Source organism: Notechis scutatus, chromosome 2 (genome assembly GCF_049901735.1).
Source record: "Notechis scutatus isolate UNSWTSFEM ecotype Mainland chromosome 2, rNotScu1.2, whole genome shotgun sequence".
Lineage (NCBI taxonomy): Eukaryota > Metazoa > Chordata > Lepidosauria > Squamata > Elapidae > Notechis > Notechis scutatus.
The window spans coordinates 53,191,535-53,215,206 of NC_142010.1; the positions used below are offsets into that span (position 1 = coordinate 53,191,535).

Below are 23,672 nucleotides of genomic sequence, written 5' to 3' on the forward strand. Positions count from 1 at the left end.
TCATTTAAGCTGCAATCCTATCCTCACTTACCTGAGACTCACTGGACATTACCTCTAAATAATGAACACATTCAGTTTATTAGTTCACAGTACTATCAAACCCAGAAGTGTTTTAAAAGGGGTGAATTGCATTAAGTCTGGAAACTGTTTTTATGATGTATCTATATTACAAATTATTGTTGTTTAACTAGAATTACAATATAGCTTGAGCTTACACTTCATACAAAACTCTAGCAAATCATACACTATTAACAATATCATATATCTGTCTTTTAAATAGTATAGCAGCTGAAGCTGAGTAAACATTCCTGCAGGGAAGCAGATTATCAATCTTCTGGCTAAATTTAAAATTGCCAACTACAAGCTGTCATTTTGCATGATTTACCTGCCCTACCTCAGATTTCTCCTATTACACTCTCAAGAAACACCAACAGCTTTTTTTTTCCTGATTGGGAAAATGTAATAGGTGTTGGAGTGATATACCCAGTATTATAATTGAACCCAATCTCCCTTCATATTTACATATTGTTTAAAGCAGAAATAAACTACTTAATTTCTTTTATAGGAATGCCAGCGACGAATGAATTATCTTCTGGATGTTTATTTATTTGAACCAGAAGACTTGACACTGAATGCAACTGTTTTGTTGTGGCCTCAAAATATTAACCCTATCTTTGATGAAAATGATGATGTAAATATAAACTTTTAAAAAATTTACATGCTATATTGTCTGAGAAAAAAAGCAATACAATTTTGTAAATACCTCAGCTTTAAATTCTTAAATTCTTAAATTTTAAAGACTGCTGTTAGATAAATTTACTATTACAGACCAAATAATTCATGAATGATATGTTTGAATTGATTCAGTGTGATTTAATGAAGTTAGATAATGCTATCCATAAATGCACTCCACCTCTTCTTTGTCTTACAGATTATAGAAATGTCTAAACGGAAGGGTGAAAGTGAATTACTAGCCAAACGTGAGAAATTGATAATGGAAGTAGACAAGCAGATTCGTCGTATGCATGAATTCACAGAGTACTGTGATTTGGACCGCATGCAACAGGTCTGTGACATTTGGAATAATTTTTACTTGGAAGCACAAGGAAGATACACAGTGGAAAAATAGTAGCAAAAAAGAATTAACTATATTGTCAGAGGTCAAAAAATATACTGATGAATCTTGATATTCTCTAATGCTTAGTAAATTACATTCTGTTGCTGGTAGTCCCATTAAACATTGCCACTTCTACGTCAGCAGTTTGGCAATTCGGGTCTCACCAGCTCAAGGTTGATTCAGCCTTCTATTCTTCCGAGGTCGGTAAAATGATCCAGATTGTTGGGGGTAACATTATGCTGATGCTGTTAACTGCTTAGAGAGGGCTGTAAAGCATTGTGAAGCGGTATATAAGTCTAAGTGCTATTGCTATTAACATCAATGTATTTCATTATTGGAATGGTAACATTAAGATGTTAGCCTCAAAGTAGAAAGTCCTGGGGCAGCCATAATTAATGAGATAAAAGTTTAATATTCTTTGGATTTATATGCAAGGTAGTAGCATGTTTTGTATTTTGATAATGCTACAAGGTGATTTAATGGGTTTATGACATTTTTTCACCTAAGTTTCATGCAGGAGTTGCAACAGAAATGAACGTTACATGTTTATTTAGAAGAAATTTATTGACAAAAAAAATTAAATGTCAGGAATATCTCTTCAAAAGAAATGTATATCTCTTGGAAAGAAGTATTGAGGTGGTAATAAATGCAAACCAAAATTATTTCTTACTTTGTTCTGGTTTTTATACAAGAATCTGAATATGGGTGAAGAAATCTGTTTATTTCAGCTTGTTTAATTTCTTTAAAAACAACATTTATATATAAGTACTTGTATTCCATAATCTTAAATGTGATCAATTTATTTTTTGAAATTTGAAATTTCTAATGATAGATAAATCTATTTTCAGTATGTGACTGATATGAGAACACTACAAAAACGCATACAAGATGCTGATGAAGCAGTTACTTTTATTAATAAAGAAGAGAAGCTTTTAAATTGGGAGCTGACTGAATATCCAGAGTTGGAGACCTTAAAACTTAACATTGAGCCATATCAGAAACTTTTTGTTTTTATATTGAAATGGCAGCGGACTGAGAAACGGTAAGTTATACAAATGTTTTAAGGGAGTAGCAACTAGTATCTAGTTTTTTTAAAATCTAAATTCCATAGCAGTTGTATGTTTTTTGCTATTAAAAAAGTATGTAATTTTCATTCTTTTATAATTTATATGTTTGACTTAAATTATAATTTATATGTTTGATTTAAATTATACTGTAAGTATAATTAAGGTGAATTTAATTAACTTATAGTCATTGCAAGTGATGACAATGTTTCTGAATTTTTACAGTACTGCATTTACATTGCCTCTAGTTTACAAAATTGATACTTATTTAGTGTAAAAACCAGTGATTAGAAGGTGGGCATCCAGAAATTATCAACCACTGTTCATTACATGAGAAATAGCTATGTCTTTCCCATTATATTAAATCTGTGGATGAAAATGGTCTTCTTCATCAATAACATCTAATTGCTTTCTTCTCAGACCTAGACAACAGTATAAAATGACCAGAACATTTATTCTGGTCTTCAATGTAGTCTCTTGTAGGTAACATTATCAGAAAATTGAGGAGAAATACTGTATATTAAATACAATTTTTAAAATTCAATTAACCTCCTGTAACATTACAGTAATTTTACCAGCTGTGCAGAAAGAGTTAATAGTGTTTTACAATATTTTAAATGAACAGTGTGATTAATGATTAGTGTAATTAATTGATTAGTGATTAGAGTAATTAATTGATTAGACTGATTGTTGCTCAGGAATATTATCTGACTAGAGAGATTACTACAATTGATTGTTTGATGTGATATTGGCTATATAGATTACCCAAAATTGTTCCTTTAATTAATTCAATCAACGTACTATCTTAACAAACCTACCATGCCAAAAAGAAAATCCAACGCCAAACCACAACCTAAAGAGAAGATAATCTCCACCAATGAACCACAAGACTCCTGCACATGCCTTAAATGCTACAAAAATCTAAAGGATAATGAAAACTCCATCAAATGTTCTCTGTGTAAAAAATACGCTCATCATGACTGCTTGGGATTACCTGAGCAAATGATTCAATACCTAGAATCATCCAATGAGTTTCCATATCTCTGCAAATCATGCAGACCCAAACTGGATCTGTCTAAAAGAGTTGATACCATTGAAACCATTGAAACATCCCTTAACACCATAGTAGCATCCCTGGACGCCGTAAAAGAAAGAATATCCAACCTTGAAAAAAAAGACACAACGCAAAAACCTGAACATCCAATAGCTACAAACCACATCTCTACCCAACAACCACAACCCAATCCAAAACCCAATCCACAAATAAACACAACCCAGACAAATATTGATATCCCAATCCTCATCAGAGAAGCCGTTGAGCGTGAACGGAAACGTCCAAACGCCATCTTATTTGGTCTAGAGGACATCAATGACAATGATGACATCACAACTGTCCGAAACATCATCAGTGATTATCAAGCATCAACCATCTCCGCTGATGAAATACTTGACATTTCCCGCATTGGCCGAGAGCTCAAAAACAGAGACGGCTCTGTGGCCCCACGCTTGTGCAGGGTCATTTGCAAAAATGAATCAAGCAAACGTAAATTCATTTACACTATAAATTCACTCGCCAAAACCAACACCAACCATAAGAACCTCCGTTGTCGCCCTGACCTAACCATACAGCAACGTGCCCGCTCCCGTGTACTCCGCACTGAACTCAAAAAACGTCTAGACAATGGAGAGAAGGACCTGTACATTGACTACCATGCTGACTGTATCAAAAGTAAGCCACACAACCCGCAACTCAGCTTTAACCCTCAACCACAACCCTACCTCAACCGATCCACCATCACCCAAGACTAGGCATGCACGCCCTAACTACCTCAATTCCAACTACTACTGGCCTTAAATGCAAACTACTCAATGCAAGAAGCCTCGTGAATAAAATACCTGAATTTTTCCTCCTCCTAAATATATGGCTAAATTCGACATTATATTTGTCTGTGAAACATGGCTCAATGCATCTCTCCCTGACTCCATTACCACAGTAAGGGACTATCATGTTTACCGATCAGATCGTGAAATTCGTAGAGGAGGTGGTGTTGCTATCTTCTATAAAAAGTCCTTACATCTAAAAAATATCCAAGTTACCCAGGAGCTTGCTCTTCCTGAGACCATCATCTGTGAACTATCCTTAAATATCACAATTCGATTCTTACTATGTTACAGAGCACCTGATTATGACATCGAACATGTAAACAAGCTAAATACATTACTAACATGGGCTGCATCCTGCCCATACCCTTTTATCTTTCTTGGTGATTTCAATCTACCTCATATTGACTGGACCCTAAATGAATGTACAACTGAAATCATACACACAACCTTCTACAATGCTATTACAAATCTGGGACTGGAACAACTAGTAACCAACAACACTAGACTAAACAACTGCCTCGATCTCATCTTCTGTAATAGTTTGAATTTAATTTACGGAATACAAACTAAAGAACCCTTTTCCAGCAGTGACCACAATATGATTGACTTTTGTCTCAACATACGCCCACACAAAAATCACCACAATGATGTAATCCCCAATTGTAACTTCAAAAAAGGCAACTATGATCTTATAGACAACGATCTCTCATCCCTTGATTGGCAATCTCTATTCACTGGATGCAATACTGTTGAAGACCATTACAACATATTTTTACTTGAAGTCAAAAGAGTCATCAAACTATATGTACCAACAACAACTCCCAAAACAAAACAAAAAGCAGATTACCCATAACAATAAGGAAACTTCAATCCAAAAAGAGATCACTCTGCCGGAAAAACAAATCTGGTCACGTTGCCAATTTCAAAAGCCGATACAAAAATTTATGCCACCAGATAAAGACTGAATGCATCAATTATCACATTAAACAAGAGGAAAACCTTCTAAGCACCAATTCCACCCGTGCTTTTTACAATTTTGTAAACAACAAACTAAAAGACTCAAGGTCTATCCCACCCTTGATAGGACCTGATGGTAAAGACTGCAACGACGACACCACTAAAGCCAACATCTTTAACACATTCTTCAGCTCAGTATTTGTAAACAGCAATGGATCATGCCCAGTATTTCCTAGCCGTACCACAGATAACAACAATGATCTAATACATATCGATTTTACAGAAGACAATGTTGAAAAAGCACTACGCAATCTAAAACCATCTCTATCTATTGGACCTGATGGAATATGTGCCTACTTCTTAAAAAAGCTATCCACTGCCATAGCCAAACCTCTAAGCATAATCTTTGAAAAATCTTTCAGGACCAGCTCCTTGCCTAACCTATGGTCACAAGCCACAGTCATCCCCATCTTCAAAAGGGAGACCCAAGCCTAGTTGAAAATTACAGACCAATCTCCTTATGCTGCGTCACCTGTAAAGTCATGGAATCAATTATTAACCAATCCATCATCCTCCACTTAGAGACAAACAACCTACTCTCCAATAAACAATTTGGTTTCAGAAAAAAACTATCCTGTAATCTGCAACTCTTACACTGCAAAAACATATGGACGACACAACTCCACCAGGGCAAAGCAATAGACGAATCTACATAGACTTCTGTAAAGCCTTTGATTCAGTGGTACACACAAACTACTCCTAAAAATAAAATCCTATGGTATCTCTGGACAACTGAATAACTGGATAGAAGCATTCCTGGCAAACAGACAACAAATGGTCAAAATTGGGAGCGTCCTATCAAATTCTGTACCTGTCAATAGTGGTGTCCCCAAGGCAGTGTTCTAGGACCAACTCTCTTCATACTCTACATAAATGACCTCTGTGATCATATTAAGAGCAATTGCGTTCTTTTCGCTGATGATGTAAAGCTGTTCAATACCACAGACAATACTGCTACCCTACAAAAGATCTTGACTATGTATCAGAATGGTCAAACAAATGGCAACTTCAAATCTCAACAAATAAATGCTCTGTCTTACATATTGGCAAAAAAATCAGAAAATAAAATACAAGCTGAATAGTCAAGATCTTGTTGATGACCCAAGCTCTGTAAAGGACCTTGGAATACTCACCTCTAATGATCTAAGTGCTAGAGCCCACTGCAACTACATAACCAAAAAGGCATTAAGAGTTGTTAACCTAATCCTATGTAGCTTTTTCTCTGGTAATATCACACTACCAACCAGAGCATACAAAACATTTGCTAGACCAATACTCGAATACAGTTCATCAGTCTGGAACCCACATTACGTATCTGATATTAGCACAATTGAGAAAGTCCAGAAATATTTCACAAGAAGAGTTCTCCACTCCTCTACTCGTTGTAGAATACCTTATGCCACCAGACTTGAAATTCTAGAACTAGAAAACCTTGAATTACGCCGTCTTCGGTCTGATTTAAGCATGGTATATAAAATCATACATTGCAATGTCCTACCTGTCAATGAATACTTCAGCTTCAACCATAACAACACAAGAGCACACAATAGATACAAACTCAAAGTTAACTGCACCAAACTTGATTGCAGGAAATACGACTTCAGCAATAGAGTGGTCAATGTCTGGAATACTCTACCCGACTCTGTAGTTTCTTCCCCAAACCCCAAAAACTTTAACCTTAGACTGTCTACTATTGACCTCACCCCTTTCCTAAGAGGTCTGTAGGGGGCGTGCATAAAGCGCACCAACGTGCCTACCGTCCCTGTCCTATTGTTTCTCTTATTCTTCTTTTATTTTTCTTATATGTACCCATTTCATGTATTCACAACTATGTATACACTTATACTTATTATCTTGTAAACAATTGGCAAATCAAATAAATAAATAAATAAAACAATATATTTTGAAGGCAAAGCCTACCAATTTATTCTCACTGTACAGTCAATTCCTACTACTCAAGAAAGATGTACAGAATCAACTATGCAAAAGAATAATAGAACTGCCTTCCAATATTCAAGTCTCCATCAATTTCATCCATACTGTTTCTCATTATTTAAGGAGGACATTGAGATGGGCTTTACTCTAGTCTTTGGACTTCAGTGACTTCATAAATTGCAGATTTTTCATAGACGTGAAACATAGGCATTTTCATTTTTTGCAATTATGCTAATATTTTTACCTTCCAAAGATTGAGGAAAACAAAGGAGGATCAGTTGTCCTTGTTTCGATATACAGTAATTATGGGAAAGATTTAGTTGAGGAAATGGAAGTAATACAAAATTGGGGTCTTGGTTTTAAAAGAAACTAAAACAATGTAGTCAAATGTGTATATTTATTAAAATTCTAAATGGATTTTATTTAAATGAATTTTAATCAATTCAGAGCACTGATAAGATCCAGTGGCAAGAGAAACTAATTGCAAATATTGCTCAAGATGAAGACACTAAAGGTATATTTATGAACAATTGCAGTGAGATGACTCACATCCCGGTCAGCACTTCTTCACTCTCCTACCATTGGGTAGGAGATATAGAAGCATAGCCAGCCACACCAACAGACTGAAGAACAGTTTCTACCCGTGGGTTGTCAGACTTCTGAATGGAAAATAACTTCATGTCAACATAGTATGATAGACTTGCGGGGCCGGCATGTTGTGCAACAAGGTCACATAATCTAATAAGATTGGGACTAGGTTAGGGAATTCTGTCCTCACTGTGAGTGGGGGGATGCACGAAGGGAGGCTCAGCCAATCTCATTGTACACATGTTGTACTCTGACAATAAAGGTAATAATAAGTGAGAAAAATGAAAAAGAAGCCAACAGGAAAAGCCAATGTGACTACACAAACAGCAAAGGGATATTCTAAAAAGGGTTTCTTTAAATATGTTCAAAAAGAAAGAAAAGCAGTCAGAAATAACTTACTCAATGAAGACTGGAAAATACTATCAGCAAAGAAAAGACAGAGCTATTCAATACCTATTTTGGTTCAGTCTTTTCCAGCAAAGAAGTATGTGTTCTATCAGGATACTGTGAAGAGCAAGATGAAGGGATCAGAGTGAAGACTGAGACTAATAACAACATATCATAGAATACTTCTTCATTCTGAATAATAAATTTCCATGATCAGATTAATTGCACATTAGTGAATTGAAGGAACTAACTTGTGATTTGGCTCTTATATAGCATCTTTGCGAGTTCCTGGAGAACTAAGGAAGTGTTACGAACTAAGCAAACGCGTTAGTTTAAAATCCCAAATAGTTTTGCTTCCACGGCAGGCTCGTAATCCTGCACTTCTGATTGGCCTGCGAACAGCGGATCGTGATTGGTTGTTTCTGGCTGATCTGATTGGCTGCCAGAGGGTCGCTGCTGATTGGACGCTACCAGCGCGGCAAACTCAAATCATTGGTTGTTGTGACAGCAGCCAGCTCTATAAAAGGAGCTGCTGCTGCCCAAGTCTTTCGCTCTGTTCTGAAGTCACTAATAAAGAGTTGGAGTCACTATTCGATGCCTCGTCTCCGTTCTTTGCGCCCACGCTCCAGACTTAACACTAGCGACGAAGGTGGGATACGGAGACGATAGAGCTGACTAAACACTCACCGAACGCTAACAGAGCACGTGGCTGAGAGCGCACCAAGAAGCGGCAGAATGACCAGCAGCGCTATACCACCCGCTCCATTTGACCCGGCTAACGAAGACTGGGACTCGTATATGGACAGGTTCCAGATGTTCCTGGAAACCAACAATCTGAAAGATGCTACGCCTGGCAAGAAACGAGCTGTGTTCCTGACCCATTGCGGGCCCGCCGTTTTTAAGATGGCGAAAGCACTTGCGAAACCAGCAGAAGTCAAGACAATGGACTGGGACAACCTCGCCCCAATCCTCCGGGCCCATTATGCACCGGCGGTGCCAACACTCATCAGGAGACACGAGTTTTACCAGAGGGACCAATAGGAAGGCGAAAGTGTTGGAGACTTCATCGCTGACCTCAGGAACCTGGGGGGATTCTGTGGCTTCGCAAATCTCGAGGAAGCCATAAGAGATCGAATTGTTCTGGGCCTAAAAGACCCCACGACCCAGAGCAAGATCATGGTGAAGGGAGACATCACCCTTGCAGATGTCATTGCCGATGCTACTGCAGCAGAAGCAACCAGGAAGTCAGCCGCTCGAATGCACCAAGCGAATGCACCGCACCGCCAACTCGCCAGTGACACTACGCCTTTCTCCGAGAGGCACACAACAACCACCCACCATGAAGACCTCGAATCCTCATCAGAAAGCGAGGAAGAGGAGGTCAACAGACTCAGGTCAGAACGCGATCAGCGAGACCAGCGAAATCGCAAGCCTCCGTGTCAATGTGCTGGATGCGGGGGAAATCACCCGCGATCTAACTGCAAATTCCTAGACGCACTCTGCCGTTCCTGTGGAAAGAGGGGCCACATCGAAAGGGTCTGCAGAAGCAAGCGAGGATCCAGCCCAACCAGAAGAGAAAATAAATTCCGGCAGACAGCAGGCACCCCACCAGTAAATCGGGACTGCCCAAGCAATCAATGGAACCACTACTACAGAAATCGAGCACCTGCCACTTCGTCCAGACTAGAAGAGGCACATCAGACCATCACCATCGGCCATGCTTCATCCCTTGATGCAAGGAAAATCCGAGTGAAGGTCGCCATTGAGAATCAACCATGTGTCATGGAGGTCGACTCCGGGTCGTCCCTATCCATGGTCTCCTGGAAAACCCTCAAACAGCTGATCCCTGACATCCGTCGCCAGGACCTCAGCACTCAAAAAATCATATTGAAAGACTACCAAGGAAACAGAATTCCAGTTGCCGGTTCCAGCCACGTCTGAGTATCCTTCAAAGACCACACCGCAACCCTACCTCTGACCGTCGTCGATCGAGATCGGCCCAGCCTGCTAGGTTTGCAGTGGTTCGCGCCATTAGGAATTGAACTAGCTGGCATCAACCAGACCGGAAGTGATGACTGGGAAGCGGCCCTTGTCCAAGAATTCCAGGACGTGTTCACCAAGAAGCTAGGCAAGTACAAGGGATCCCCCATATCATTTAACCTCAGCCCCGATGTTGCGCCCATTCGCCTTAAGCCTCGTCGAGTGCCCTTTGCACTCAAGCCAAAGATTGATGAACAATTGGACAAATTAATAGGCCAGGGCGTGTTGGAACCGATTGACCACGCCCGATGGGAGACCCCAATCGTAACCCCCATAAAACCTGACGGAACTTTGAGAATTTGTGGGGATTACCGGGCCACCCTAAATCACATGCTCCAGCAGAACGCTTACCCTGTACCTGTGGTCCAACACTTTCTTCATTCCCTGGGAGGTGGAAAAATATTCGCAAAATTGGACCTAACTCAGGCGTACCAGCAGTTGCCCGTAGATGCACAGACTGCGGAGGCCCAAACTATAGTCACGCACAGAGGTGCCTTCAAGTGTAATAGACTTCAATTCGGAGTGAGTGTAGCACCTGGCATTTTCCAGAGTTTGATGGAAAGATTGCTACAAGGCGTAAAAGGGGTCGTGCCCTACTTCGATGATGTCTTGATAGCTTCCCCCACTAGAGACCTATTAGAAAAACGACTCAGAATGGTTCTCCAGAAATTCAAAGACGCTGGCCTGAAGGTCAAGAAGGACAAGTGCCAACTATGTACAGAGAGGGTTGAATTCCTGGGGTACCTTCTTGACAAACAGGGAATTCACCCTACTGAGAAAAAACTGACTGCAATAAAAAACGCCCCAAGACCTAGAAATAAAACAGACCTCCAAGCCTTCCTGGGACTCATTAATTTTTATAACATCTTCTTGCCTCAGAAGGCGACTGTTGCTGAACCCCTGCATAGGCTCCTCGACAAGAAGGCGTCCTGGGTCTGGGGACATCGGGAAGAGCGAGCTTTTCAGCAAGTAAAAGACCTTTTAACTTCAGATGCTGTATTGATACAATATAACGAGACTTTACCATTAACTGTCACCTGCGATGCCTCACCATTTGGGGTAGGAGCCATCCTGAGCCACGTCCTGCCAAACGGTACTGAGGCACCTATTGCGTTTTTTTCAAGAACTTTATCTAAAACTGAGAGAAATTATAGCCAACTTGATAAAGAGGCTCTCGCTATTGTGGCTGCGATCAAACGATTCCATGAGTATGTATATGGAAGACCCTTTTCCATAATTACCGATCACAAACCATTACTTGGCATTTTAGCGGGAGACAAACCAACGCCCCACATCTTATTGCCAAGAATGACACGTTGGTCAGAGTTTTTAGCCGCATATGATTACCAACTGCTACACCGCCCGGGGAAAGCCATTCCCCACGCTGACGCCTTGAGTCGCTCGCCGCTACCCGAAGTCATAGACGACCCAGCTCCAACCCTAGCCACGCTACAAATCGAAACCCTTCCTTCACCACCACTGACTGCACAAGACATCACCTCGGAAACAAGGAAGGATCCTTGTTTGGCACGAGTCCTCAGCTGGGTGGAAAGAGGTTGGCCTGACAACGAACCCAACAACACCTTCAAACCATTCAAAAACTGACAGACAGAGCTTTTCTCACAAAGAGGATGCGTCTTGTGGGGAGACAGAGTCGTCATTCCGGAGCGGCTACAGCATAAAGTTCTGAAACTATTGCACGACGGACATCCTGGCATCGTGCGAATGAAGGCACTAGCGAGGAGCTACGCTTGGTGGCCAGGTATAGATAAGCAAATAGAAACCTGGGTGGCCACTTGCACCAAGTGTCAGGAAACTCATCATGCAATTATTTCTCCACCAAAAGCCCCGTCAACTGAATGGGACATACCCCGGGGTCCCTGGTCCCGTATCCACATCAATTTTGCGGGACCTACCAAGGGGCATACATTTCTTATAACTGTGGATGCCTATTCCAATTGGCTAGAGGTCCACAAAATGAAGAGCACCACCACAGAAGCAGTCGTTAAAAAACTAAATAGACTATTCGCTACGCACGGGTTGCCAGATGTCCTGGTTTCAGATAATGGACCCCAATTCACTGCTCTTGCATTTGAACAGTACCTAGCAGACCGGGGGATACGCCACGCCTTAACATCGCCAGCTCACCCTGCGGCCAATGACAGGGCTGAGCGAATGGTCCAATTCATAAAGAAAACTTTACAAAAGATGGACCAAGGGGACATCGATGACAAGGTGACCAGGATGCTTCTCCTCCAACATATCACCCCAAACAGCACCACAAACAAAACCCCAGCCGAACTCCTGATGGGCCGGAAACTTCACTCACATCTTGACCGCCTACACCCTACTTACACGCCGGAAAAGCCCCTGGGGTCCAGCAGCAGGTATCGCACGTTCAAGGTAGGCGACCCGGTTTTTGCAAAAAACTTCTCTGGTGACCCATTGTGGGTCCCTGCTACCATAACTCAAGTTACGGGGCCCCATTCCTACCGTTTACAAATTGCTGATGGGAAAATGTGGAAGTGCCACATCGACCAACTTCGCTCCAGACTGGCACCTACTCCCATCACAAGCCCTGAACCTCAAACCTGGGGGGGAAGGGAGATCGAGGGGGCCGGAAAAGAGCTAGCATACGACCCAGTACCCGAAACCCAGAAATCAGCACAACCAACCCTGGGATATTCACCTTCTGAAGGAGAGCTGGACCAGATGATCGCCTCGCCACAAAGCAGCACTGCGACAGCAGCAAATCCAAGGAATTCGGATGACAGCCTTGATGGAAGCAGAGATGACAACACTGAGTCGCCCAGCGAAGAGGTTGGACCAGCCTTGCCGCTGAGCTCAGTGAACAGCCCATCGGAACCAGAGTCAGGGCAAGGACTGGTGGAGCAACGCAGATCAGGTAGACAGGTAAAACGACCTGCTTACTTGCGAGAATACATCACCCCACCCCTCAGACGGAACCTAGGGGAGGGGTGTTACGAACTAAGCAAACGCGTTAGTTTAAAAATCCCAAATAGTTTTGCTTCCACGGCAGGCTCGTAATCCTGCACTTCTGATTGGCCCGCAAACAGCGGATCGTGATTGGTCGTTTCTGGCTGATCTGATTGGCTGCCAGCGGGTCACCACTGATTGGACGCTACCAGCGCGGCAAACTCAAATCATTGGTTGTTGTGACAGCAGCCAGCTCTATAAAAGGAGCTGCTGCTGCCCAAGTCTTTCGCTCTGTTTTGAAGTCACTAATAAAGAGTTGGAGTCACTATTCGATGCCTCGTCTCCGTTCTTTGCGCCCACGCTCCAGACTTAACAGGAAGTATCAGATGATTGGAAACAAACAGATATCTTCAAAAAGATGAAAGAGGAAGATTGATCCAATTTTATAGAAGTCAGTCTGCTACCTGACCTGATTCTTAAACAGATTAAAAAAGAAATGTGTCTGTAATCATCATGAAAACAATATGTTCATTACCAGAGATCATTATGGATGAGTCAAGAACAAGTCTTGCCAGACAATCATAACTGATAGCTTGATTGGATAACTTTCTTAACAAATAATGGGAATGCTGTAGACATCAACATGCTCTTGATTTCAAGAAAGCATTTGGCAAAGTCATTCATAACATGCTGATTATCAAGCTAGTTAAATGTGATTTGGACGGCATGCTAATTAAATGGCTACAAGGCTGGTTTCACAACTGTATACAGAGAATTGTCATAAATGGTTCTTCCCCATAATGAAGAGAAGTACTGATCTTGCGCTTCCATAAAATCTGAGGCTAACTATTACTGTTAGAATAACTTAGAACAGGGATCCCCAACCTTTTCGACGCCGCGCCCGGTTCCGGCGTCAGCTGGCGCCGCGCCCGGTTCCGGCATCAGCTGGGCGCCGCCATCTTTTGACGAAAAATCACTTCCGGTGACATCACGGAAGTGATTTTTCGTCAAAAAGCGGCGCTAGCGCTCTGGTGAGCTTTTCGGGTAGAAATGGCTTTCTACCCGGAAAAGCTCACCGCAACGCTAGCGCCGCCATCTTTTTGAAAAATTGCTTTTTACCAAAAAAGATGACGGCGCCCAGCAACCAGCGGCCGGTAAGGCTTGTTCCGCGCCGGTACGGTCCGCGGACCGGCGGTTGGGGACCCCTGACTTAGAAAACAGAAATAATTGCATGATGATCTTGAAAGGTTAAAGAAATAGGCTACAGTAATATGCACAAAAGCTAAATGTTAATAAATGAAATTTTTTAAAAAAATTGCAATAGAACTTGCTATTATACCTATACCTGGTAACTGTGCTTGTAAGAAAGTTTTTGGATTACTAAGTGATTAGAAATGAATATGAGTCACCACTATGATGCAAGTTCCACTATGATGCAGTATTGGGTTACATTAACAGAAGGATATTTTCTACACCATAGAAAGTAAAATTTGATTTACTTTGCTTCAGTCATACCTCACTCTGAAGAGTATGCATAAGCGTGCATTAGTGCACCATCGTACCTCCTGTCCCTGTCCTATTGTCCTATTGTCACCATTTAATCATACCTACTTTCTGTATTCTTGCTCATGTTTATGCTTATACCTATTATTTTATAAGTGATTGACAAATCAAATAAACAAATTAAATAAATTCTGAGTTATTGTTAAGTAAACAATAAAAATAGGATGGACACCTGAAGGTTTGCTATGAAGAATCTGCTTAGCATCTGACAGATAAATTACACTTGGATCTGTTCACAGTGGGCTCTGGCTCAGCAACTCCTATGGAGTCTATGAGATGTTTGAGCCTGTGAGGAATTTAAAGCCTGGCTCTGTCAATAGGATGAGATCTTCTATCTATCCCTGATAGTGTGTTTTGTTTTTATGACAGAGATGGAGTTTGATTTATCCTTCAGTATGTTGTACATATTACATTCATCTTGGTTATTGCTTTTATTTTGCTGTTTTTAAAACCATAATATGTAAGTTTCCTGGAATTACTCTGGTGATAAGTATGGCCTGTAAGTAAAGAAATAAATCCCTATCTGAAATACAGTATATTTTCATTCTTTTCTTTTTTTAGATGGATGGATGGTGCATTTCTAGATCTCAATGGAGAAAAGATGGAAGGTGAAGTAGATGAATTTTTTCGAGAAATTTATAAGACAGTAAGATTTTTTCAACAACAGCAAAAGAAAGCTGAAATAGAAAGAAAAAAGTCATTGCGAAGAGCAGTAGTTGAAGAGAGAGTAGAGGAAGAAAAGAAGGACACTCCAACTATTTCAATGTGTAATGCTGTAATGCAGCAGGTTAAAGATTTTAAGGTAAGTGTTTAATTATAAAGCAAAGTTTTGAAAAGTACATGCTGAAATACACTCAGAAATACTTCACAATGGTGATATTTGCGTGACATGCTGAATTGCATCATGGACAAAACTAAATGTGCTATACAAACTGTTACATCCAGTGAATGAGGAAGTTATAGAAGAACAGATTTAATTCAAGTAAGGTTTAGATTTCTAATGCTCTTCCCTGGTCAGCTGAGCCATAATAATGTTAACTCAGTGAAAAGTAGAGCAACAGTCTAGCCGAAACAGTCAGTCTCAGGAAGAACTGAGTCTATGAAGTAGTTAGAAATGCACAGTGTCTATTATAGAACATGTTGCTGGAGACCCTGGCAATCACTGACCACCCATTTTTATACTGATCAGTTACATAGATCAATCAAGCCTAATACTCGAAAACTGAGGGTTTCTTTTATCCTTTATCTTGGGTTAATCCACTAAATAAATGGAAGGTAACTATTAAAATGAGATTCTAACCCCCCCCCTCCCCAAAAGAAAATAAATTGAAAGTTTATTAAATTTACTGGTATAAAAATGATAAAAATGTGGTATAAAATGGTCCATAAATTTAGAATAAATATAGTGTTGAATTGCAATTGTTTAAAATCATTAAATTGTGGAAATAGTAAATTAGGAACCAAAGTAGGCATAATTGACAAGGGGAAATGTACTAATTCAAATTATAAGAAAGTATATTAAATTCCAAAATTTCCAATGTAGAGTAAGCATATATAAACATTTTAAATATTTAATCTTAACATTACTCACATGTTCTAGATTCTTAGATAGTTTTCAGGTTCAATTGATAGTAGCAAAAGTACAAAGAAAGTTAATCAAGGAATAGATTTCTGAATAAGACACATTTTCATGTCATTTCTGAATGGCCTCTTTCTGCATCTTGGGAGAAAATTTAAAAGCATAGAGTTATACCATAGTACCCATTAAAAAGCCCTTGTTCTGTCTGGGGCATGAGATTCTATGATTTGACTGACCACTGTGCTTTAGATATCACCTCAAATTTCATTGGTCACTAGTTTGCATTCTTATTGGTTACTGGTTATGCCCTGGCCTAGAAGTTAAACCAGGGGTGTCAAACTGGATTTCTTCGAGGGCTGTATCAGCATTGTAGTTTTCCCCTGCAGGCCAGCTGGCAGTGAGGAGATGGAACGGACACCTCCTGCAGCACCCTGCTGGCAAAAATGGATTGTCCTGCTAGTAACTACATTATAATTTAATCATTCCAAAGGTGTTATTGGCACCAGTCAAGAAGGCATTTGTGATTTCCAGACTTAGGGCCAATGTCTTCTGAAAATGATAAGCAATTTGCATTAGAAAAGTGTGTGTGTGTGTGTGTGAGAGAGAGAATTATGTACAAGTATGCATGCAGAAATAAATATATGCTTTCAGCTACCCTACCAAAAATCCTAAATAAATTCCAAATTTTGTGTAATATTTTTTTTCTCTCTCAATTAGGAAAATATCCCCTTGGTGACTATCCTTTGTAATCCAGGCATAAAAGCTCGTCATTGGAATCAGATGTCAGAAATTGTTGGATATGATTTAACTCCAGATTCTGGAAGTACCTTAAGAAAAGTGTTAAAGCAGAACCTAACTCCTTACTTAGAGCAATTTGAAGTTATAAGTATGGGAGCAAGTAAGGTAAGATAAGATACCAACTATTAAACCCAAATTCTCAAGAACCAAAGGAATTAAATAATAAAACAATTTATTTCCTCTATGGTATAGGAATTTTCACTAGAAAAAGCAATGCATAATATGATGGAGACCTGGGATTCAATTTCCTTCCAAACTGGCTTATATCGTGAGACTGGAGTTAGCATTCTGTCTGCTGTTGATGAAATCCAGACAATTCTAGATGATCAGATTGTAAAAACACAAACAATGAGGGGATCACCTTTCATCAAACCATTTGAAAAACAAATGAAGGTATTTGCTTTTTCTGTTCTCTTTTAATTCTGGATGTATGTATATCTTTAAACTATTGACCCTGATTCTTTGATAAATTTGCTCTGGACTGTAATCTTATTTTTAATCAAAGGTAATCAAAAAATAATTTATAGAACAGTTATAGAGTATTCATTTTTTTAAAAAAGTATAAATACATAATTCATATATTAAAAGGTACAAATTTTTAAATCTTAAATAGACATTACAATTTTTCTTGAATATTAGGTCAACAGAAAGTTTTGAAGGGGTGCTTTAAAAATCTGTATAAAGAGGCTATATTCCTTTACTTCTTGTCACTTTAAGCCCTCATTAACCCATCTTATTCTGAGTAGCCAAAATAAGAGTCTGCAGAGACATAGTACACTCACAAAAGTAGTTCCTGGAGCTCCTGCAGAGGAAGATGAAATGACAAACCAGATTTCATTGCCTCTGTGGTTGAAAACGCTATATCAAGGTGAAACAATTTATATCAAAGTGAAACCAATAACAACTCCCGAAACAAAGCAAAAAAACAGATTACCCATAACAATAAAGAAACTTCAATCCAAAAAGAGATCACTCTGGCGGAAAAACAAATCTGGTCATGTTGCCAACTTCAAAAGCCGATTCAAAAATTTATGCCACCAGATAAAGACTGAATGCGCCAATCATCACATTAAACAAGAGGAAAACCTTCTACGCACCAATTCCACCCACACTTTTTACAATTTTGTAAACAAAGTACAAAGATGTACTTTCATGGACCACTGAAAGGAGGAAATGGCTCACATGCTTTACCAAGAGGATGATAGGCAACAGGCTTTTAGGGGGCTGCCAGAAAGAAAGGGGGGCAATATATTTTCCAAAGCACCAGAAGGATGGAAACTGAACAGAGAGAGAAGCAGCCTAAAAGTAAGGAGAAACTTCCTGACAGCGAGAACAATTAACCAGTAGAATTGCTTGCCACCAGAAGTCAATCTACATAGACTTCTGTAAAGCCTTTGATTCAGTGATACACGACAAACTACTCCTAAAACTAAAACTAAATCTTATGGTATATCTGGACACCTGCATAACTGGATAGAAGCATTCCTGTCAAACAGACAACAAATGGTCAAAATTGGGACTGTCCTATCAAATTCTGTACCTGTCAATAGTGGTGTCTCCCAAGTCAGTGTTCTAGGACCAACTCTCTTCATACTCTACATAAATGACCTCTGTGATCACATTAAGAGCAACTGCGTTCTCTTCGCTGATGATGTAAAGCTGTTCAATACCACAGACAATACTGCTACCCTTCAAAAAGATCTTGACTATGTATCAGAAAGGTCAGACATATGGCAACTTCAAATCTCAACAAATAAATGCTCTGTCTTACATATTGGCAAAAAAAATCAGAAAATAAAATACAAGCTGAATAGTCAAGACCTTGTTGATGATCCAAGCTCTGTAAAGGACCTTGGAATACTCATCTCTAATGATCTAAGTGCTAGAGCCCACTGTAACTACATAGCCAAAAAGGCATTAAGAGTTGTTAACCTAATCCTACATAGTTTTTTCTCTGGTAATATCACACCATTAACTAGAGCATACAAACATTTGCTAGACCAATACTGTAATACAGCTCATCAGTCTGGAACCCACATTACGTATCTGATATTAGCACAGTTGAGAAAGTCCAGAAATATTTCACAAGAAGAGTTCTCCACTCCTCTACTCGTTGTAGAATATCTTATGCCACCTGACTTGAAATTCTAGACCTAGAAAACCTTGAATTACGCTGTCTTCGGTCTGATCTAAGTATGGTATATAAAATCATACATTGCAATGACTTACCTGTCAATGAATACTTCAGCTTCAACCATAACAACACAAGAGCACACAATAGATACAAACTCAAGGTTAACCGCACCAAACGATTGCAGGAAATACGACTTCAGCAACAGAGTGGTCAATGTCTGGAATACTCTACCTGACTCTGTGGTTTCTTCCCAAACCCCAAAAGCTTGAACCCTAGACTGTCTACTATTGACCTCACCCCTTTCCTAAGAGGTCTGTAGGGGGCGTGCATAAGGGCACCAACGTGCCTACTGTCCCTGTCCTATTGTTTCTTTTATTTTTCTTATATGTACCCATTTCATGCATTCATAACTATGTATATACTTATACCTATTATCTTGTAAGCGATTGACAAATTAAATAAATAAGTAAATAAATAAATAGATAAAGAAACATTGTTTCCTCATAATTCTGTTTAGGATTTGATTAATGGATTGATTGAGGTCCTGCCCTCCCACTTGATTGAATAAGAATGGGAGATGACACTCCAAATAATACAAAAGTAAAGTAGAACAATGAGAACAGAATTAAGATGTTCAAGTAATTATTAAAACAATCATAATAATTTCAAAAAATCTGCGTTCAAGAATTACATTTTAATCCTTTTCTGCACCACACTCACTTGGATACATTATGCCCCATCTTTCAGTTACTTGCGGATAAAACCTCTCTGTGGTAATGCCTGCATTCTAGGAATACTGTTTTTAAAATATATGATTCACCTACTACTGTATCTTTTACTTAGATTTCCCCCAAAGACTATCTCTTTACACAGATTTGCCTGCTCTCAATTATAGATGAGAGATAAGGAATTTCTAAAGTAGCCCAAAGGATAAATTAATGGAAGAGGGATTTCCATTTAATTTGTCCCATTATTCTGGTTTTGACTTTGACTTTCACATTATATATAGATATAGATACTCTGTGCTAAAATCTTAATGCATTTTTAGGAATGGGAAGAACGCTTAATTAGAATTCAAGAGACTATTGATGAGTGGCTAAAAGTGCAAGCTCAGTGGCTTTACTTGGAACCAATTTTTTCTTCAGAAGACATTATGCAACAAATGCCAGAGGAAGGGCGCCAATTCCAGACTGTGGATAGGTATTGGAGAGATATTATGAAATACTGTGTCAAGGATCCCAAGGTAAAGTAGTAATGATGAGTCTGCTCTGATTAGCTGAAATAAGTAGACCATATATTTGTAAGCTGTGCACAAAACCTCTAAGTGGCTTTTCTTTTGTGAAGTAGCCTAGTATTGGAGTTGCAAAAAAGCTATTACTGAAAATCTATCATACTATGTGAAACAGCAGAATGACAGAAAATTGTTTTTTCAAAAATTCTGAATATACTGCAAAAGCATACTGCCAGATATATGAGAGGTGGCTACTTAATAATTGAGAAATCTGCATAAAGAAAAAAAAAATCTACTCCCAAATCTAAAAGTTAGATTTCACATGAAATAAAAATTAGCGTGCAGTTGATGAAAAATGACTTTGCATAATGGAATGTTCAATTATTTTTACCATTATTTCAAAATTACAGTTTATCCTCAACTTACAACCAGTTCATTTAGTGACTGTTTATTGGGAAAAAAGTGACTTATGGCCATTTTCTTACTTTCTTACTGCTGCAGTATCTCCATAGTCATGTCATTTACATTCAGATGCTTGACAACTGACTCATATTTATGACAGTTGCATTGTCCCGGGGTCATGTGACCACTTTTTGTGACCTTCTGATAAGCAAAATCAATGGGGAAGCCAGATTCACTTAACAACCGTGTTATTAATTTAAGAACTGCAGTGATTCACTTAACGACTGTGGCAAGGAAAGTCATAAAATGGGACAAAACTCACTTAACAAATTTCTCACTTAGCAACATAAATTCTGGGCTCAGTTGTGATCGTAAGCTGAGGGCTACCTTTATTAAAGGACGCTTAATGAAATAAACTTTATAATCTGTGATCATGATTCACTCACCAACATTTCAAAAATAGAAATATTTTAGTGTGAAATAATACAATAAAATTGGCACTCTTAATCAATTCCTAAGTTTGATAATAGGCTGGGATGAAGGTGAACAAATCAAAACTGTCATTAGGTAATACTGCTATTATGGTAGTCGGAAACCAAGTTCTGAATTTGCGGCTCATTCCATTCAAAATGGGGTCATACTCTGAAGTAAGGAGTGTCCAACTAACTGCTTAATTGTCACAGCTGACTTAGGGTGTACAGCTGATACATTACATGTCATTGTGCAAATCTATTCCTTGATTCCTTGACTACTACAAGGCAATGTCCAGAAATGTCAGTTTTAGCAAAATATGGCAATTAGGTCCTGTTTTTGGAGAAGTGGGTTGTAAATATCAATATAAATAATTATATTATATTAAATCTATATTTATATTATAGATTTCCACTAACAGTCCATTTTTTAATTAATTTTTAATTAATCCATGTTTAATCGTTAATATTTGTCAGATACCTAGCAAAAATTTTGAACCTAGAATCATTTATAAATATTGCATGAATAACATTTGTGATAAATGTATGGAACATTACTTACATCTTCAACTGTGTAGTGCTTTTAGCCATAAGAAATTAATGAAAAAATGCTTAGAAACATAAACAGGCTGAGGCTCCCAGTTCTATGAAGAACATGTTAGTGTATGGATTTTTTGCCTTTTTTTTTTAACCATACGCAATTAGATATAGTTTTTTTTCCAAGTCCTTATTACAAATGTACTTAGCAGTGTAATTGTTGGATGTGTAATTCTAATCTAGGGTTTAATTTTGTTTTCTCTTCTTTTTTAGGTTCTTGCTGCCACTTCATTGACAGGGTTGTTGGAAAAACTTCAGAACTGTAATGATCTTCTTGACAAAATCATGAAAGGATTGAATGCCTATCTTGAGAAGAAGCGTCTCTTCTTTCCCCGGTATATTTCTATTGTTCATTAATAAAGCTGGAATAGATATCTTTAAATTCATATTTTTATGCAAACATACTCAACTGATGCCTTATTAATTTATTTTAGCTTTTTTTTCTTGTCTAATGATGAGATGTTGGAGATACTGTCAGAGACTAAAGACCCTCTCCGTGTCCAGCCTCACTTGAAAAAGTGTTTCGAGGGCATTGCGAAACTTGAATTTCGGCCCAATCTGGATATTAAGTCAATGTATAGCACTGAAGGTGAACGTGTGGAATTTATTTCGACTATTTCAACTTCTGAAGCTCGGGGAGCTGTTGAAAAGTGGCTAATACAAGTTGAAGATATTATGTTGAGGAGTATTCATGATGTTATTACAAGATCAAGACTGGTATATTTTCTGTTAAATATTTAAAATCTTATTTAGCTGATATGCACCATTATTAGATCTAACTAAATTGGTTGTGCTTCTTCAGTCATTTTGAGGGAAACTAAAGCTGAATAGGTGGGAGGGTGAATAGATTTAGATAAGTCAACAGCTTGAAAGTTTTTTTTCTTCAATGTAGATTAAACTCAACTAGCAATGTCATTCATATCTAACTAGATTACAGTTAATCTTAGTTATAGTGAGACTGTAGAACAAATTTCAGTAACTTCACTCAAGACTGCTTATAATTTATAGCTGATGGTTATTAAAATGGAAGTGAATATTCTGATCTTCTCCTATTAGCCATTCCAAAAGCGGGCGGTGTGGGGGTGGGAGAGAGAGAGACTGGTTTAGCCTTGATATTGTAATGGTAATCTATGGTTTTGCATTTTGTGAAATGAGTGGCTGGGTTAATTTAGTATATTATTAATCATGATTACTCCTAAGTAACGCTGATAATTTCCTTAGGCATATCCAGAAAGCCCAAGAAAGGATTGGGTAAGAGAATGGCCTGGGCAGGTAGTTTTATGCGTTTCACAAATGTTCTGGACAAGTGAAGTTCATGAAGCCATAGCTAGTGGCCCAGAGGTACTCTTATGAGTCATAATTTTTCTAATATTATTTTTGTATTATCTTTTTAGCCATGTTATGTTTGTTCTACTATGCTTATGATATTAAGTCTCTGTTGAATTAATGATGCAAGTTATATATGTAAATGAATACAAATATAAAAGTCAAGAGTCCATGAAGTTGAATTTTACTTTTGTTGACTATATGAACACATGCATACAGTTTTGTTTTTGTTTTGCCAGATAAGTTGTAATTGTTTTCTTCCTGGCCTTTTTCTCAACTTTTCAATCTAATTTATCCATATCTATAAAAGTTTATGTCTCAAGGCTTTATAAATATTGGAGACTCTTACAGTATTTAATTTTCTAGTTTTTTTATCACAGTACTTTTAGAACAGTAATATCAATCCAATATTTGTTTTCTGGATGTACTAGGGATATACAGATACTCTGATCCAAAATAGAGAAGGTGCTTTAAAGAGGAAATATATCTGCTTGCATATCAACTCTAAAGCACCTTTTCTGACATCTTTTCTGTTTCAGTTTTAAATGCAGATTCCTACAATTTATTCATTAAGTAATAAGATTCCTAAAAAATAATTCCCAA

At 38.5% G+C, this 23,672-nt stretch overlaps 1 protein-coding gene across 5 annotated transcripts in view; it reads left to right on the plus strand.

Annotated features, from left to right (window-relative positions):
- The window catches only part of DNAH12 (dynein axonemal heavy chain 12), a 107,242-nt gene that overhangs the window by 22,575 nt on the left and 60,995 nt on the right, over window positions 1-23,672 (plus strand). For 4 of the 5 annotated variants that reach the window (XM_087954750.1, XM_087954752.1, XM_087954751.1 and 1 more), the window contains exons 14-23: window positions 566-691; window positions 932-1,066; window positions 1,966-2,159; window positions 15,094-15,334; window positions 16,829-17,014; window positions 17,102-17,302; window positions 20,092-20,286; window positions 21,957-22,078; window positions 22,178-22,460; window positions 22,965-23,084. In XM_087954750.1, the coding sequence (XP_087810876.1) occupies window positions 566-691; window positions 932-1,066; window positions 1,966-2,159; window positions 15,094-15,334; window positions 16,829-17,014; window positions 17,102-17,302; window positions 20,092-20,286; window positions 21,957-22,078; window positions 22,178-22,460; window positions 22,965-23,084 (1,803 nt within the window). The remainder of the gene's footprint in view (window positions 1-565; window positions 692-931; window positions 1,067-1,965; window positions 2,160-15,093; window positions 15,335-16,828; window positions 17,015-17,101; window positions 17,303-20,091; window positions 20,287-21,956; window positions 22,079-22,177; window positions 22,461-22,964; window positions 23,085-23,672) is intronic. The other variant, XM_087954749.1, reaches the window with a different exon arrangement.